Raw genomic sequence first — 16,079 nt, 5'->3', positions numbered from 1 at the left:
GCGGGCGGCAGCGCACACCTCATTTGCATGTATTAAAAATCAGCGGATTTCGTTGGCTGGGAGCGGTTTGACCTGCACGAAACTGGGTCTGTATTGGTCGCTATCCATTCCTGCCCGCCCTCTGACCGGTCTGTCAGCCATTGGCCCATGAGAGTCTCGTGACCCACCAGTCACGAAGGCGTATCCCTATTGGCCCCAGGGCCTTCTATCACGCGTTTAAAACCCCGAGTCCCGCCTCTTCTCGCCACGCTCCAGCCTCCAGGAAGACCGTTAGTCGCGTGCGCGACTTCCTCGGCGTCAGGGCGCGCGCGGGCGCGCGGGCGCGTAGGCCGGGCCGTGGCGGCGTCTCATTCAAACGGCCCAATCAGCGGCCGCGTCGCCTTCCCCGTCCCCTTCCTCTCTACTTCCCCTTTTCAGCCTCTCCGTTCTTTGAGAACCCTCCCCGACCCCCGCGGGCCCCCATTGGCCGGCCCGCTACCCAGCCCTCTCCGCCACTTCCCTAGCTTCTGACCATAGTTTGCGGGGAAGGGAGCGAGCGCGTCCAACACCAAGGAACGTGCGCGCTGACGTCACGGTTGAGGCTCGGGGGCTGAGAGGCCGCGGAGGGCGTGGCCTGCGGGCGGCTTATAAAGAGGCCGTGGTGCGCGCGCGGTCGGTTTAGTGCTGCCGGGCACCGGGGCGGCGGATTGGTGAAGGCTGTTCGCGGCGGACGTCGGCGGCAGCGGGGAGCGGAGCGGGGCCGCCGGGGCCTCTCCAGGGCCGCAGCGGCAGCAGTTGGGCCCCCCGCCCCGGCCGGCGGACCGAAGAACGCAGGAAGGGGGCCGGGGGGACCCGCCCCCGGCCTGCCGCAGCCATGGTAAGCGCGGACGGTGAGGCCCAAGAGGGTGGTCGGGGGTGTCCCTGAGGGAGGAGGTGGAGTCTCAGGGGCCTCACGATGGGCGGCCTTGAGGGATTTGAGGGCCAGCCTGGGGGTCCCTGACCCGGGATGGGCCCGAGGGCCTTCCTGCAGGCAGAGCAGGAGCTCGGGCGGCCCCCAGTCTCCCTGGCGGCGAGGGCTCCGGGCGCTTTGCGGCCCGCCCATGGGTGTTACCAGGAGCAAGGACGCCCCGCCGCCATCTCCAGACCTGAGCCGGGGTTTCAAGGATGCTCTAACCAAAAATTAGTGGATAGGGAGGAGAGAGTAGATCTCTGGCCTACATGGAACCACTGGGGTCCAAGCAGGGTTAGGAGCGGGCTTTGGGGGTTTCTGGGGTGGGTGGAGTTATGTGCAAGCCCCCCCGCGGGAACCCGCCCCCATTTCTGTTGGAAACTCTGCCTGGGCTGGTGGCCTGAAGCATTCTGGGTGAGGGTCTGGGAGTTCAAGGGTGATTGACAGCCGGGGGCCACTGAGTCAAGACTTGGGCAGTCTCTGCATCTTTAGGCCCTGAGGGAAGCCCAGCTCTTAACACCCGCTCACCCTGCTCTCGCATCCGTGCCCAGAACTCCAACGTGGAGAACCTGCCCCCGCACATCATCCGCCTGGTGTACAAGGAGGTGACGACACTGACCGCAGACCCACCCGATGGCATCAAGGTCTTTCCCAACGAGGAGGACCTCACCGACCTCCAGGTCACCATCGAGGGCCCTGGTGAGTTTGGAAGGAAAGAGGGAAGGGGCTGCTGCTTAGATCCTCCATCACCCCACCGGGAAGTACCTGTTAGAGGCTGGCCTTGTGTCAGGTGCTGGGGATGCAGTCGTGGACAGGGCAGGACGCCACAAATGACAATTATGTACTTTTTTCCCATAAGAGTTGAGAAATACCTGGTCACTGAGTTAGTATATCATGGGACGGTACTCTAGATTTGAAGCAAGGCTTCCCTGGACCTGCGGGTGGGTAGGAATTAAGTAGGAATGGGAAGAGAGTTCCAGGTGGTGGGAATGGTGTCAGCAAGGGCCTGGGAGGGTGGGCCAAATGATCTCAAACTCCATCCTGCTGTGAGTGTCAGGGCTGAGGAAACAAGGAGATGCAGATCGTGGGGAGACAGGTCATAAATACCCACAGGCTTTGCGGAGTGATTTAGAATTCTGTTTCATGCAAGCTACATCTCTGTTATCACCAGAATGCCTACAAAGTCGGGATTTGAGCAGAGCCTGTGAAGTGCGAAGGAACAGTCTAGTCCGCTGTGGTGACGGTGGTAGGTGGTCAGGGCAGACCTGAAAGTGGTGACAGTTGAGGGCCCTTCATGCCTTGCTGCAGGGGGCACGGGATCATGAGAATGGAAGGCTCCCAGGAAGGCCCTGGGGCAGGTGGAGCTGGGTGCGTGGTAAAAACACATGAAGAAAGTTGATGGTGAAGCTGGCGAGGTCTTTTAGGGCTTCTAGGCCCCTACAAGGAGTTTGTAGAGGAAGCTGGCGGAAGGTTTAAAGCAGGGGTGTGACAGATCCCTCCCAAGTTCCTATCTGACTATAGTGAGGAGAGCCGGCCTGGCAGGGGGAAGGACTCAGAGGCCAGCCAGGAAGCCAGCCTTGGAAATGGGATGAGATTCAGGGGAGGACCTAGTGGGCCATGCTCAGACTGCTGATGGGCTAGCAGAGGGACAGTATTTTGACCCATGCAAGTGGGTGAGCGGGAGAAGCGTTGACTGAGGTGGGAGACTGTGGAGTTGACAGACAGTTGGATCCTTGATCTGAAAGGCATATAAGTGGGCATCTTATAGGAAGATAAGTGCGTACTCAGGTCCCTGTGACTGGAGTGGTCACTTGGGCTGAGAAAGGGTATCCAGGGGAGTGCAGATGAGCTTGATAGTGACACAGGTGGGGGCTGCAAGATGATCATCATCTCTCAGGTTCTGGGGGAGGTCCTGTGGCCCCCTAGGAACCCAGCCTTTCTTGTTTTTTGTTTTGTTTTGTTTTGTTTTGTTTTCCTCGAAACGGAGTCTTGCTCTGTCACCCAGGCTGGAGTGCCATGCGCAATCTCTGCTCATTGCAACCTCCACGTCCTGGGTTCAAGCAATTCTCCTGCCTCAGCCTCCCAAGTAGCTGGGATCACAGGTGTGCACCACCACGCCCAGCTAATTGTGGTTTTAGTAGAGACGGGATTTCACCATGTTGGCCAGGCTGGTCTCGAACTCCTGACCTTGTGATCTGCCCGCCTCAGCCTCCCAAAGTGCTAGGATTACAGGCGTGAGCCGCCGCGCTTGGCTTTTTTTCTTTTAGACAGAGTTTCACTCTTGTTGCCCAGGCTGGAGTGCAATGGTGCAATCTCGGCTCATTGCAAACTCCGCCTCCCGGTTTCAAGGGATTCTTCTGCCTCAGCCTTCCGAGTAGCTGGGATTACAGGCATGCACCACCATGCCTGACTAATTTTCTATTTTTAGTAGAGACAGGGTTTCTCCATGTTGGTCAGGCTGGTCTTGATCTCCCGACCTCAGTTGATCCGCCCGCCTCAGCCTCCCAAAGTGCTGGGATTACAGGCATGATCCACCACGCCCAGCCTCTTGCTCTTAAGAATTCTGCAGCCTGACTGAGTGTAGTGGTTCCTGCCTGTAATCCCAGCACTTTGGGAGGCTGAGGGAAACAAATTGCTTGAGCCTAGGAGTGCAAGACCAGCTTGGCAACATAGTGAGACCCTCCAGGCCTGGTGGCACGCCTGTAGTCCCAGCTGCTTGGCAGGCTGAGATGGGAGGAACACCTGAGCCCAGGAATTGCAGGCAGCAATGAACTGAGATTGTGCCACTGCAGTCCAGCCTGGGTGACACAAGAGATCCTATTTCAAAACAAAGAATTCTCCCATCTGATGACAGAGCTGGCAGGGCATCCACCTGCGTCACAGCCGGACCGTGGAGACTGGACTTTGGGGTGTTGAGGCGCCTTGGGAGTCCTGAGTGCCCTGACCCTGTGCCCCTCCCTCCACTCCAGAGGGGACCCCATATGCTGGAGGTCTGTTCCGCATGAAACTCCTGCTGGGGAAGGACTTCCCTGCCTCCCCACCCAAGGGCTACTTCCTGACCAAGATCTTCCACCCGAATGTGGGCGCCAATGGCGAGATCTGCGTCAACGTGCTCAAGAGGGACTGGACAGCTGAGCTGGGCATCCGACACGTACTGCTGGTGAGTTCTGGGCTGGGGCTGGGCCTCCTGCCTCCTGACTCTGGAGGTCCACTGGTGTCTCAGCCATAGCACTTTGTTTAGTTTTGCTGAATCAACTCTGAAGTGGTTGAAGGTTTCCACATAAAAATCCAGGTTGCTAGCTTTCTGGAAAGATGGACAGTGCCAGACCCAGGACACCAAGTACTGTTGAGAAGTGCCCAAGGGCACCTTGCTATACAACGAGTGGTGAGTTTGTATTGTAGGATGGTTTTTCTCTTCTCTCTCTTTCTTTTTAAAAACAAGGATAGGGTAGGCCAGGTGCAGTGGATCACTTGAGGTCAGGAGTTCAAGACCAGCCTGGCCAACATGGTGAAACCCCGTCTCTACTAAAAATACAAAATTTAGCCGGGCGTGATGGCGTGCGCCTGTAGTCCCAGCTACTCAGGAGGCTGAGGCAGGAGAATTGCTTGAGCCTGGGAGGTGGAGATTGCAGTGAGCCAAGATCACGCCACCGTACTCCAGCCTGAGCAACAGAGTGAGACTCTGTCTCAAAAAATAAATAAATAAAATAAAATAAAAAATAAAACAGGGATGGGGTCTCTTTTGTTACCCAGGCTGGTGTCGAACCTCTGAACTCAAGTGATCCTCCCACCTCAGCCTCCCAAAGTGCTGGGCTTACAGGAGCCAGCCACTGCGCCTAGCCTGTAGGACAGTTTTCTGAAAGGTGGAAGTCAAGGGTCTAGTTAGAAGCTTTTCTTTCTTTCCTTCTTCCTTCCTTTCTTTTTTTTTTAAAGATACAGGCTGTTTGTTGCCCAGGCTGGAGTGCAGTGGCGCAATCATAGCTCACTGTAGCCTTGAATTCCTGGGCTCAGGTGATCTTCCTGCCTCAGCTTCCTGAATGGCTGGTATTACAGGCACGTACCACCATACTTAGTTTTTATATTTTATATTTGTATGGTTTGCAGAGATATGGGGTCTCATTAGAGGCTAAAGCTGAGTTTACATGTCGTACAACTCACTGTTCCAAAGTATCAGTTCGGTGGTTTTTTAATAGCGATAGGGTCCATAAACCAGTGTTTCTCAGCCAGAGGTGATTGTGCCCCCGAAGGGGTATTATGCAGTCAGGAGACCAAAAAGGTTGTCACAACTCGGGGGTGCCACTGGCATCTAGTGGGTGGAGGCCAAGGGTGCTGCCCAAATCCTGCAGTGCACGAGATGGCTCCATAACACGGAATGACCTGGCTGCGGTGTTGCCGAGGTGGAGGCGTCCTGGTCTAGGCTGGTGCTCCAAGGTCTCCACAGGCTGCTTACAGCCTGCTGCCTCCCCACCCTTCCCACAAGCTGAAAAAAAATTAACCACATTTCTAATGAGTCCCTGGGGCACCTGGCAGAGAGGGTGGGGAATTGGGGTTTCCTGCCATGCACAGGGAGAGGGTTGAGCTCCAAGGTAAACAGACCCCAAACCTTTCCCTCCCACGTGCATCGCCTCCCTTCCCCTGGGGCGTCATTGGAGGCTGCTGGGAACATTGGCACTGAGCTCCAGGCCTACTTGCTGCTAGGTCGACATCTGGGCCTGTCAGGGGCTCAGCCAGCAAGAGAGCCGCAAGAAGGGCAGCTAGACCTGCAGTTTGGGTGCAGTGATGAGAATTAGGGTGGGAACCTGCGTCCTGGTCACCATCGGTGATATCTGCTGAGCATCTGCTGAGGCAGGTACTGTGTGTGTGTCATAGTGGCCACAGAGAACAAACTGCTGTGGCCAGTTTGCCCAGACCCACTTCAGAGGATCCAGCAGGGGCTGCCGGTCACACCTCTGCACTCCAATTTACCCCTCAGGACGGGCTGATGAAGGGTGTTAAGAGGAATCTCTGGACCACCCTTGAAATGCACCTCAGACCACCAGTCCTCGTGTCTTGCCCTCTTGTGTATGGTCCAACCCATCTAGAGTCTTAGGCTGTGAACTTGGGATTTCTGATTAAAGACAGTGAGAGGTCAGGATTTATGCTGGATCTGGAAAGATGGGGAGCTTTAGAGTCCAACACGCAGGTGTGAGTTCCTCACATCCTGAGGCCCTGGGGAAGTCTCTTCCCTCTGTCCAGACTCCAGGCCTCATTGAACCAGAGGGCCTCTGAGGTCATGCTGAACCGCACGGAGGCAAATTCAAAACCGTGATAGGACTCAAGTCTGGGGCTCAGACAAGTAGTGGACTCCTGAGAGGGGGCCTTGGCGTTTCCCCCATCACCCCGCAAGTTCCACAGAGGACTAGGGACATTTCAAACCACTGGGCCTATGGTATCGTGTCCTTTTGGGAACATGTACTGTAGGCAGGTCACAGGAAAGTGGGCTCTGAGGGAGACAGGGAGCAAAGATGAGGGAGGATGCAGCATAGCATAGGTGGGGCCTGGACCTGCAGCTGAGTTGGGAGCAGAAGGAACAGCCAGAGCGGAGGCCACCCTCTTGTGGGGGCCTGGGGGTCCCTGTAGGTTGCCCGACCCTCCATGACCCTGGGCCTCTTCCCACAGACCATCAAGTGCCTGCTGATCCACCCTAACCCCGAGTCTGCACTCAACGAGGAGGCGGGCCGCCTGCTCTTGGAGAACTACGAGGAGTATGCGGCTCGGGCCCGGCTGCTCACGGAGATCCACGGGGGCGCCGGCGGGCCTAGCGGCAGGGCCGAAGCCGGTCGGGCCCTGGCCAGTGGCACTGCAGCCTCCTCTACCGACCCTGGGGCCCCAGGGGGCCCTGGAGGGGCTGAGGGTCCCATGGCCAAGAAGCATGCTGGCGAGCGCGATAAGAAGCTAGCGGCCAAGAAAAAGACGGACAAGAAGCGGGCGCTGCGGCGGCTGTAGTGGGCTCTCTTCCTCCTTCTGCCGTGACCCCAACCTCTCCTGTCCCCTCCCTCCAACTCTGTCTCTAAGTTATTTAAATTATGGCTGGGGTCGGGGAGGGTACGGGGGCACTGGGACCTGGATTTGTTTTTCTAAATAAAGTTGGAAAAGCAGCTTGTGTGTCTCACAAATGCCCCAGAACCGCTGCATTTGCCACGTGTCTCTGGGAGGTCGGCTCCCCTGCACAGGCCCTGGGTCCTTACAAAGCCTCACGGACTGCAGCAGTAGGTCCATCTAGCTCACCAGCCCTCCTGTTTGAGGATTGGGTCCCCCTCTGTTCTGTGGGGGTAGAGCAGTCACAACCCCTCTTTGGAGTCAGATTTCCAATCTAAAGTGGGGTGGGGACCTGGAGGCTGCTCCTGGTGGCCTGAGTGGCACTGCCCTATGTTTCTCCCTCTAGAATAATGGACACGGTATGGCAGTGGTATTCCTGCTCAGGATGGCCAGGTGCGAGCAGTCTGGCATGAGGCTCGCCTCGTCTGTCTGGTTCTGGACTGGGTCAAGGTTCAGTCCCCTTGAATCATCTGATCCTGCTTTGCGCTAAAGGTTTTGCGCTAAAGATTGGTTTTTCCCTTGTGGGCAGCAAAGCCTGTTCCCACGTGTATTTCTGCACAACAGATCACAAAGCCAGTGGCTTAAAACAACACCCACTTCAGACTTCCTATTGGAAGTCTGCACACGGGTGAGCTAGGCCCTGCTCAGTGCTTTGCAGGCTAAAATCGAGGTATTGGTTGGTTGTGTTCTTTAGTCTGGGTCCTCTTCCATCCAAGTTCATGGCTGTTGGCTGATGTCGGTTCTTGTAGAGCTAGGGTCTTGGCTCCCAGAAGCTGCCCCTCCTCGGCCCTGGCAGGCCTGATTTAAGGGCCCCATTCCCTTTGAAGTGCTCTCCGATTAGGTCAGGCCCATCCATACTTAAATGATAATGACTAAATCGCAGGGGTAAGATCCTAGCTTAGCCTTAGTTTCTGCCCTCAAGGGGAAGGGATTGTCCTGGGTGTGCACATCAGAGGGTGGGGAAACTTCCCATTCTATTAATGGGTTTAGGTTATTTAGACCAATGTCTCATTAATTAAAAAAAAAAAAAAGGGCCGGGCACAGTGGCTCATACCTGTAATCCCAACTTTAGGAGGTGAAAAGATCACTTGAGGCCAGGAGTTAAAGACCAGCTTGGGCAACACAGTGAGATCCCATCTCTGCAAAAAGTAAAATACATTTACGATAAAAATTACAAGTTCTGACCCATAGGAGGGTGGAAAACTCAAGGGCTGCTTTTGTCCTGAAGGAATTTGCCTATTCTAATAAAACTGAGGTTGAAACCTAGAACTAAACCTCTGAAACGGGTCTGACCCTTCCTTGAGCCCTTGCCTCCAGTGAAGGTCCCCCAAGCTAAGGGAGAAAAGGAACCAAAAGTCTGCCCTCCTCCCTACCTCTAGCGGCGCCGGGAGCAAAGGAAAGACAAGGGAAGAAAACCTTTCAGATTTTCAGACCAAATTCACATCACTGGCCGTCCAAGAAATCTTAAGCTCTGCATTTATCGTCAAGCATTTCTGCATGAAAGAAGCAAACAGTCCTTGCTGAAGGCAGGTGCCTGCATCCTAGGCCTCAGGGAACCCACTGAAATAATTTAACGAAGTACATAATAAAAATAATATTTGCTCTTATCCCCTGACAGAGTTCCTAAATCCCTTGGAATCTCCTGGGTATTAATAGGAGCAGTCTTTGTTCTAATGAAGTCATCTGTGATGGGGCCCTGTGTAGCTTCAGGAGGGGGTTGGTCATTAGAGATACCAAGACAGGGCTGGGCGTGGTGGCTCACGCCTGTAATCCCAGCACTTTGGGAGGCTGAGGTGGCCGGATCATGAGGTCAGGAGATCGAGACCTTCCTGGCTAACACGGTGAAATCCTGTCTCTACTAAAAATACAAAAAATTAGCCGGATGTGGTGGTGGGCGCCTGTGGTCCCAGCTACTTGGGAGGCTGAGGCAGGAGAATGGCATGAACCCGGGAGGCGGAGCTTGCAGTGAGCTGAGATGGCGCCACTGCACTCCAGCTTGGGCGACAGAGCGAGACTCCGTCTCAAAAAAAAAAAAAAGAAAAAAGGCTGGGCATGTTGGCTCATGCCTGTAATCCCAGCACTTTGGGAGGCCAAGGCAGGTGGATCACAAGGTCAGGAGATCGAGACCACGGTGAAACCCCGTCTCTACTAAAAGTACAAAAAAATTAGCCGAGCGCAGTGGCGGGTGCCTGTAGTCCCAGCTACTCAGGAGGCTGAGGCAGGAGAATGGCATGAACCTGGGAGGCGGAGCTTGCAGTGAGCCGAGATTGCGCCACTGCACTCCAGCCTGGGCAGCAGAGCGAGACTCCGTCTCAAAAAAAAAAATTTTAAAATACCAAGACAGAATTAGATAGTTGGGAATTTCAGCCCCACCCACCCCTACCAACCTCTGGGAAGAGAGGAGCTGACGGTTGAGGTCAATGACCAATAGTCAATGATTTGTCTAATATGCCCATGTAATGAAACCTCCATTAAAACACTAAACGAGGCTGGACACAGTGGCTCATGCCTGTAATCCCAGCACTTTGGAAGGCCGAGGCAGGCAGGTCACCTGAGGTCAGGAGTTCAAGACCAGCCTGGACAACATGGTGAAACCCCATCTCTACTAAAAATACAAAAATTAGCTGGACATGGTGGTGCATGTCTAATCTCAGCTACTCAGAAGGCTGAGGCAGGAGAATCACTTGAACCTGGGATGCGGAGGTTTCAGTGAGCCGTGATTGCACCACTGCACTCCAGCCTGGGTGACAGAGCAAGACTCCGTTGAAAAGGAAAGGAAAGGAAAGGAAAAAGGAAAGGAAAGAATTGGCCAGGCATGGTCGTGTGCGCCTGTAATCTCAGCTCTTCGGGGGGCAGAGATGTGAGGGTCACTTGAGATGGGCATGTTGACGCTACAGTGAGCTATGATCGTGCCACTGCACTCCAGCCTAGGTGACAGAGGGAAACCCTTCCTCAAAACAAACCGGGCACGGTGGTTCACCTGTAATCCCAGCATTTTGGGAGGCCGAGGCTGGTGGGGACCACTTCACCTCGGGAGTTCAAGAGCAGCCTGCCCAACGTGGCGAAACCTCGTCTCAACTAAAAATACAAAAATCAGCCAGGCATTGTGTGCATGCCCAAAGCCTCAGCTATTCAGGACGCTGAGGCAGGAGAATTACTTGAACCCAGGAGGCGGAGATTGCAGTGAGCCGAGACTGCACCACTGCACTCCAGTCTGGGCAAAAGAGTGAGACTCTGTCTTAACACCCCCGCCACTCCCCCCAACACACAACAAAATGTATAACGAGTTCGTACAAATGAATAAGAAAAAAACACAAAAAATGAAAGAAAAATTGGCAAAAACACTTAAGCACGTCACAACACAGGCAATCCAAATGGTTACTCAACACACGTAAAGGTACTCAACATCATTAGTAATTGGAAAAATGCAAATGTAAACCAAGATTGAGGCCATCACACCCCTAGATGAACAACAATTAAATCTGAGAATACCAAGTGTTGACAAGGTGGCAGAGCACTGGGAGCTCCTACAGACTCCAGTTGGAAGAGTGAGATGGTAAAGCCTGTTTTGAAACTTTGTAGTAAAGTCAAAATAAGTCAACTTGTTACTCAACAATCTTTTTTGTTTTGGTTTGGTTTTCATTTACATCGAGGTTCCCTTTGTTTCTATTTCTTCACAACCATCCATGCGGGGGTAACTCCCTCCTGTGTCTGAAGCCCAAATCCCACTCTAGAAATTCACATTCCCATTTCTTTCTTTTTGTTTCTTTGAGACAGATTTTCACTACGTCACCCAGCCTGGGGTGCAATGGCGTAATCTCAGCTCATCGCAACCGCTGCCTCACGGGTTTCAAGTGATTTCATGCCTCAGACTCCCGAGTAGCTGGGATTACAGGCGTGCGCCACCAAGCTGGGCTAATTTTTGTATTTTTAGTACACACAGGGTTTCACCATGTTGACCAGGCTGGTCTTGAACTCCTGGCCTCAAGTGACCGGCCTGCCTCAGCCTCCCAAAGTGCTGGGATTACATGGTGAGCCACCATGCTCAGCCTCACATTCCCATTTCTGACTCTACAGGACACAGGTTGTTTTCTGTAAAAAGATGGGGTATCACTATGCTGTCCAAGATGGCCTCAAACTCACGGGCTCAACTGATCCTCCCACCTCCCACCTCAGCCTCCCTAGTAGCTGGGACTATAGGCACGCACCACCATGCCCAGCTCTCATATACTTGAAAATACACAACAGATTTAAAACATTTGTCCCCATTACAAACAGTATAAACATACTTGTATATTCTAGAAACAATACCATACAGCACAAACGTAATCAAAACTAAGCAAGTCACAAAAGATACTACAGTCTGAATGCCTTCATACACAATTCATAAATAGGCAAAAATAAATTCTCCTGCTGAACATACATATGTTGGTGGTAAACTATAAAACTGTAAGAGAAAACAAGGAGGTCGAGAGTAGTGGCTCCTGCCTGTAATCCTAACACTTTGAGAGGCTGAGGCAGGCAGATGGCTTGAGCTCACAGGTTCGAGACCAGCCTGGGCAACGTGGCGAAACCGTGTCTGTACAAAAAGCACAAAAATTTTCTGGATGTGCACCTGTAGTCCCAGCTATTCAGGAGGCTGAGGTGGGAGGATGGCTTGAGCCTGGCAGGCAGAGGTTGCAGTGAGCCAAGATCATGCCACTGCACTGTAGCCTGGGCAATAGAGCCAGAGCTTGCTTCAGAAAAGAAACAGGAGGGGGACCGGGCACCGTGGCTCACGCCTGTAATCCCAGCACTCTGGGAAGCCAAGGTGGGCAGATCACGAGGTCAGGAGATCCAGACCATCCTGGCTAACACAGTGAAAACCCATCTCTACTAAAAATACAAAAACTTAGCCGGGCGAGGTGGCAGGCGCCTGTAGTCCCAGCTACTTGGGAGGCTGAGGCAGGAGAATGGTGTGAACCCGGGAGGCGGAGCTTGCAGTGAGCCGAGATCGGGCCACTGCCCTCCAACCTGGGCCACAGAGCGAGACACCGAGATACCGTCTCAAAAAATTTAAAACAAAAAAAAAGAAAAGAAAGGGGAGGGGAAGGGAGGGGAGGCGAGGGGAGGCGAGGGGAGGGCAGGGCAGGGCAGGACTTTCCTAAAAGTGAGAATACTGTTTACCTCCAGCCAGGGTTGAAAACTTCGGTGGTTTTGAGGGTCCCATTTCCTGACCTGGGTATTGGTTACATAGGTGTTTTATGATTTTTTTAAGTGTATAAATACATTTTACGCACTTTTCTGTGTGTATGCTGTATTTCAGAATTTCTAATTTTAAAGTTTTTTATTTTTGCAAGGTTACATTCTTGTTGCTCAGGCTGGAGTGCAGTGGTGCCAACATAGCTCACTGCGACTTCAAACTCCCGGGCTCAAGTGATCCTCCAGTCTCAGCCTCCCAAGGAACTGGAACTACGTGTACACTACCACGTCCAGCTCATTGTTTTTGTACAGATAGAATCTCACTATGTTGGCCAGGCTGGTCTCAAACTCCTGGGTTCAAGGGATCTTCGCATCTCAGCCTCCCAAAGTGCAAGGATAACAGGCGTGTGCCACCACGCTCAGCCGAAGATTACCGTTGAGTCAAAACAGCAGGTGCAAAACGCCGTGCATGGGACACTACCAGCCATGTAAAGAAGTGGGGTCAAAAGAATACATATATATACATTTCCCCGCATTTGCATAGAGTTTCTCCAGAAAAATACACAAGAACCTGCTAACATTGGGTGTCCCTGATCAAGGGAACTAGTTGTCCCAGACACGAGAATGAGAGGGAGCCATTTCATTGTAGAAATTTTGATCTTTTTTTTTTTCTGAGGCGGAGTCTCGCTCTGTCGCCCAGGCTGGAGTGCAGTGGCCGGATCTCAGCTCACTGCAAGCTCCACTGCCTCCCGGGTTCACGCCATTCTCCTGCCTCAGCCTCCCTGGAGGCTGGGACTACAGGTGCCCACCACCATGCCTGGCTAATTTTTTTGTGTAGTTTTAGTAGAGGCGGGATTTCCTGTGTTCACCAGGATGGTCTCGATCTCCTGACTAAGTGATCCGCTTCCTCCCGGCCTCCCAAAGTGCTGGGATTACAGGCGTGAGCCACTTTCGCTGAGACGAGGGTCTCTTTTTTTTTTTTTTTTTTGAGGCGAGGTCTGGCTCTGTCGCCCAGGCTGGAGTGCATTGGCCAGATCTCCCAGCTCACTGCAAGCTCCGCCTCGAGGTTTTGAAAGCCATTCTCCTGCCTCAGCCTCGGTAGCTGGGACTACGAAGCCGCCACCACACCCGGCTAATTTTTTGTACTTTTAGTAGAAGGGTTTCGTGTTAGCCAGGATGGTCGATCTCCTGACCTCGTGATCCGTCTCGGCCTCCCAAAGTGCTGGGATTACAGGCCACAGCCCGGCCCGAGGGCCGGGTCTCTTAAAAACAAAATAGATTTGTGGCTGGGCTTGCGATTGGCTCACACCTGTAATCCCAGCACTTTGGGAGAGCAGTGAGGAAGATCACTGGAGGTCAGGAGTTCGAGAACAGCCTGGCCAACAGAGTGAAACCCCATCTCTACTAAAAATACAAAAATTAGCTGGGTGTGGTGGCAGGTGCCTGTAATCCCAGCTACTTGAGGGGCTGAGGCAGGAGAATCGCTTGAACCCAGGAGGCAAAGGTTGCAGTGAGCTGAGATCACAGTGCGCTGAGGTCATGCCATTGCACTCCAGCCTGGGCAACAGAGCGAAACTCTGTCTCAAAAAAAAAAAAAAGGTTGGCGATTGCCAGGGGCTAGAGGGAACATGAGTAGGAGTGGCTGCTTTATGGATACTGGGTGTCCATTCGGGATGACGAAATGTTCTGGAATAAGATAGGGGTTGTGGTTGCAAAGCTTTGTGAAAACTAAAAAGCACTGAATTGTGCACTGTAAAAGCATGGACTTTATGTTATGTGAATATCTTTTTTTTTTTTTTTTTTTGGAGACAGTCTTAGTCTGAGCCTAGGGACCAGCTAGGAGCTTCAGGGAGGAGAGAGGCCTTAGAGATGGCAGCCTAAGGAGGCTGGGGAGACTGGACAGGGCCAGATCCAAGACCTTGCTGGCCCTAGAGAAGGGTTTGGGCTTCCATTCATCATGGAGGGGGGCGTCGGACAAGGGGGATGACACGTCTGATTTATCATTTGTAAAGATCAATTTACTTCTGTGTAGAGAACAGCCTGGAGGGACAGCAGGAGAGCAGGCGGGTGTGGGAGGTCGGTGGGAGCAGGGGCCGCTGGAGGTGTGATGCGGACATGCTAGGGATGGCTGGGCCTGGGGGAGGGCCAGGTGTTCAAGAGGAACAGAGGAGAGGGGTGCTGGGGAGCCTCTGGGGGATTAGCCATTGAGGGGTGTGTTTAAATAAATGGCTTCGTCAATGCAGCATATCCGCTGAGAGCCACCGAAAGGGGCCCGCAGCCTGTGTGTGCTGACGAGAGACAGCCCAGTGCGTGAGGGAAAAGCAGCAAGGTGGAGGTTCCTGTTGCCATGCTCCACGCTGTGTAGGACATTAAAAGACGAGGGTGCGGTGGCTCACGCTTATAATCCCAACACTTCGGGAGGCCGAGGCAGGAGGACTGCTTGCGCCCAGGACGTCAAGACCAGCCTGGGCAACAAAGTGAGACCCTGTCTCTACAAAATATCTTTATAAATTAGCCAGGCATGGTGCTGCACACCTTAGACCAGCTACACAAGGGGCTGAGGCGGGACAATTGAGAGAGCCCTGGAGTAAAAGGCTGCAGTGAGCCGTGACTGCGCCACTGCACTCCAGCCCAGGCAACAGTGAGACACTGTCTCTTAAACAAAAAGATGAGATCTGCATGCATATGCGTGAAGTTTCCAAAAAAGAGAAGTGCAGGTGGCTGACTTAGGGGCTGGGATTCTGAGATTTTCTTCCCCTGCATACTCCTCTTTCATTTGCAGTTTTTTTTTTTTTTTTTTTTTTGAGACGGAGTCTCGCTGTGTCGCCCAGGCTGGAGTGCAGTGGCCGGATCTCAGCTCACTGCAAGCTCCACCTCCCGGGTTTTTACGCCATTCTCCTGCCTCAGCCTCCCAAGTAGCCGGGACTACAGGCACCCGCCACCTCGCCCGGCCAGTTTTTTGTATTTTTTAGTAGAGACGGGGTTTCACCATGTTAGCCAGGATGGTCTCAAACTCCTGACCTCGTGATCCGCCCGTCTTGGCCTCCCAAAGTGCTGGGATTTCATAGGTTTTTGAGCCACTGCGCCTGGCCACATTTGCAGTTTTTCAAGATCACGCATATTTCACAATGAAAGATTTTTTTGAGATTTGAGTCTTGCTCTTGTCACCCAGGCTGAGTGCAGGGCGCTGATCTCGGCTCACTGCAAGCTCCGACCTCGGGTACACGCTTCATTCTCCTGCCTCAGCCTCCTGAGTAGCTGGGACTACAGGTCACCAGCCCCGGGCTAGTTTTTTTTTTTGTATTTTTAGTAGAGACGGGTTTCACCTCAGAAGTTAGCCAGGATGGTCTCGAACTCCTGACCTCGTGATCCGCCCGTCTTGGCCTCCCAAAGTGCTGGGATTACAGGCTTGAGCCACCGCGCCCGGCCACATTTGCAGTTTTTCAAGACCACATGCATATTTCACAATGAAAGATTTTAAAGTAGATGATTTTATTCCAGTAACTGACTACAAGAAAAACAAAGGGGAATCAATACAATTCCCGGGCAGAGCCAAACAGCCTGGGCTGGAAATGCAGCCGAGGACAGAAACACAGGCAGGAGGCTGGGAAAGCTCACGGCCCCCCAGGACGGCAGGGCAGACCTGGAGCCACCAGGCATTACTGCACATGGATCTGGTGTCTTCCAGGTGCTCGGGAAACACGAGCATTAGTTTGTGTGCAAATGTGTCATAGGCATGTGAAGACATTTGTGATCATCTGAGTCCATCTGATCATTTATAAAAGGTCATTAATTTATTCCTACAATCAAGATTTGTGGGCACAGTGAAGCAGGTTCTGCACATTTCATCTTCTCATCAACCCTGAGTAGTAAGGTCGACTGACATGTTACA

General features: G+C 53.1%; 1 protein-coding gene and 1 long non-coding RNA gene across 2 annotated transcripts; one reads left to right on the top strand and one right to left on the bottom strand.

Annotated features, from left to right (window-relative positions):
* Window positions 1-284: 284 nt before the first annotated feature.
* UBE2S (ubiquitin conjugating enzyme E2 S) lies at window positions 285-7,065 on the top strand. The gene is made up of 4 exons (XM_003916130.3): window positions 285-856; window positions 1,480-1,627; window positions 3,898-4,088; window positions 6,587-7,065. Exons 1-4 carry the CDS (start codon window positions 854-856, stop codon window positions 6,911-6,913), a joined length of 669 nt encoding a protein of 222 aa, XP_003916179.1. The 5' UTR covers window positions 285-853; the 3' UTR covers window positions 6,914-7,065.
* LOC103880205 lies at window positions 5,099-8,607 on the bottom strand. The gene is made up of 2 exons (XR_641104.4): window positions 8,061-8,607; window positions 5,099-5,408 (listed from the first exon to the last, which is right to left on the bottom strand). It is a non-coding gene; the product is annotated as an uncharacterized LOC103880205 (long non-coding RNA).
* Between the last annotated feature and the right edge of the window lie 7,472 nt (window positions 8,608-16,079).

The sequence above is a fragment of the Papio anubis genome, chromosome 20 (genome assembly GCF_008728515.1).
Source record: "Papio anubis isolate 15944 chromosome 20, Panubis1.0, whole genome shotgun sequence".
Classification (NCBI taxonomy): Eukaryota; Metazoa; Chordata; class Mammalia; order Primates; family Cercopithecidae; genus Papio; species Papio anubis.
The sequence above is the reverse complement of the archived record's forward strand: the minus strand, read 5'-3'. Positions and strand labels throughout refer to the sequence as shown.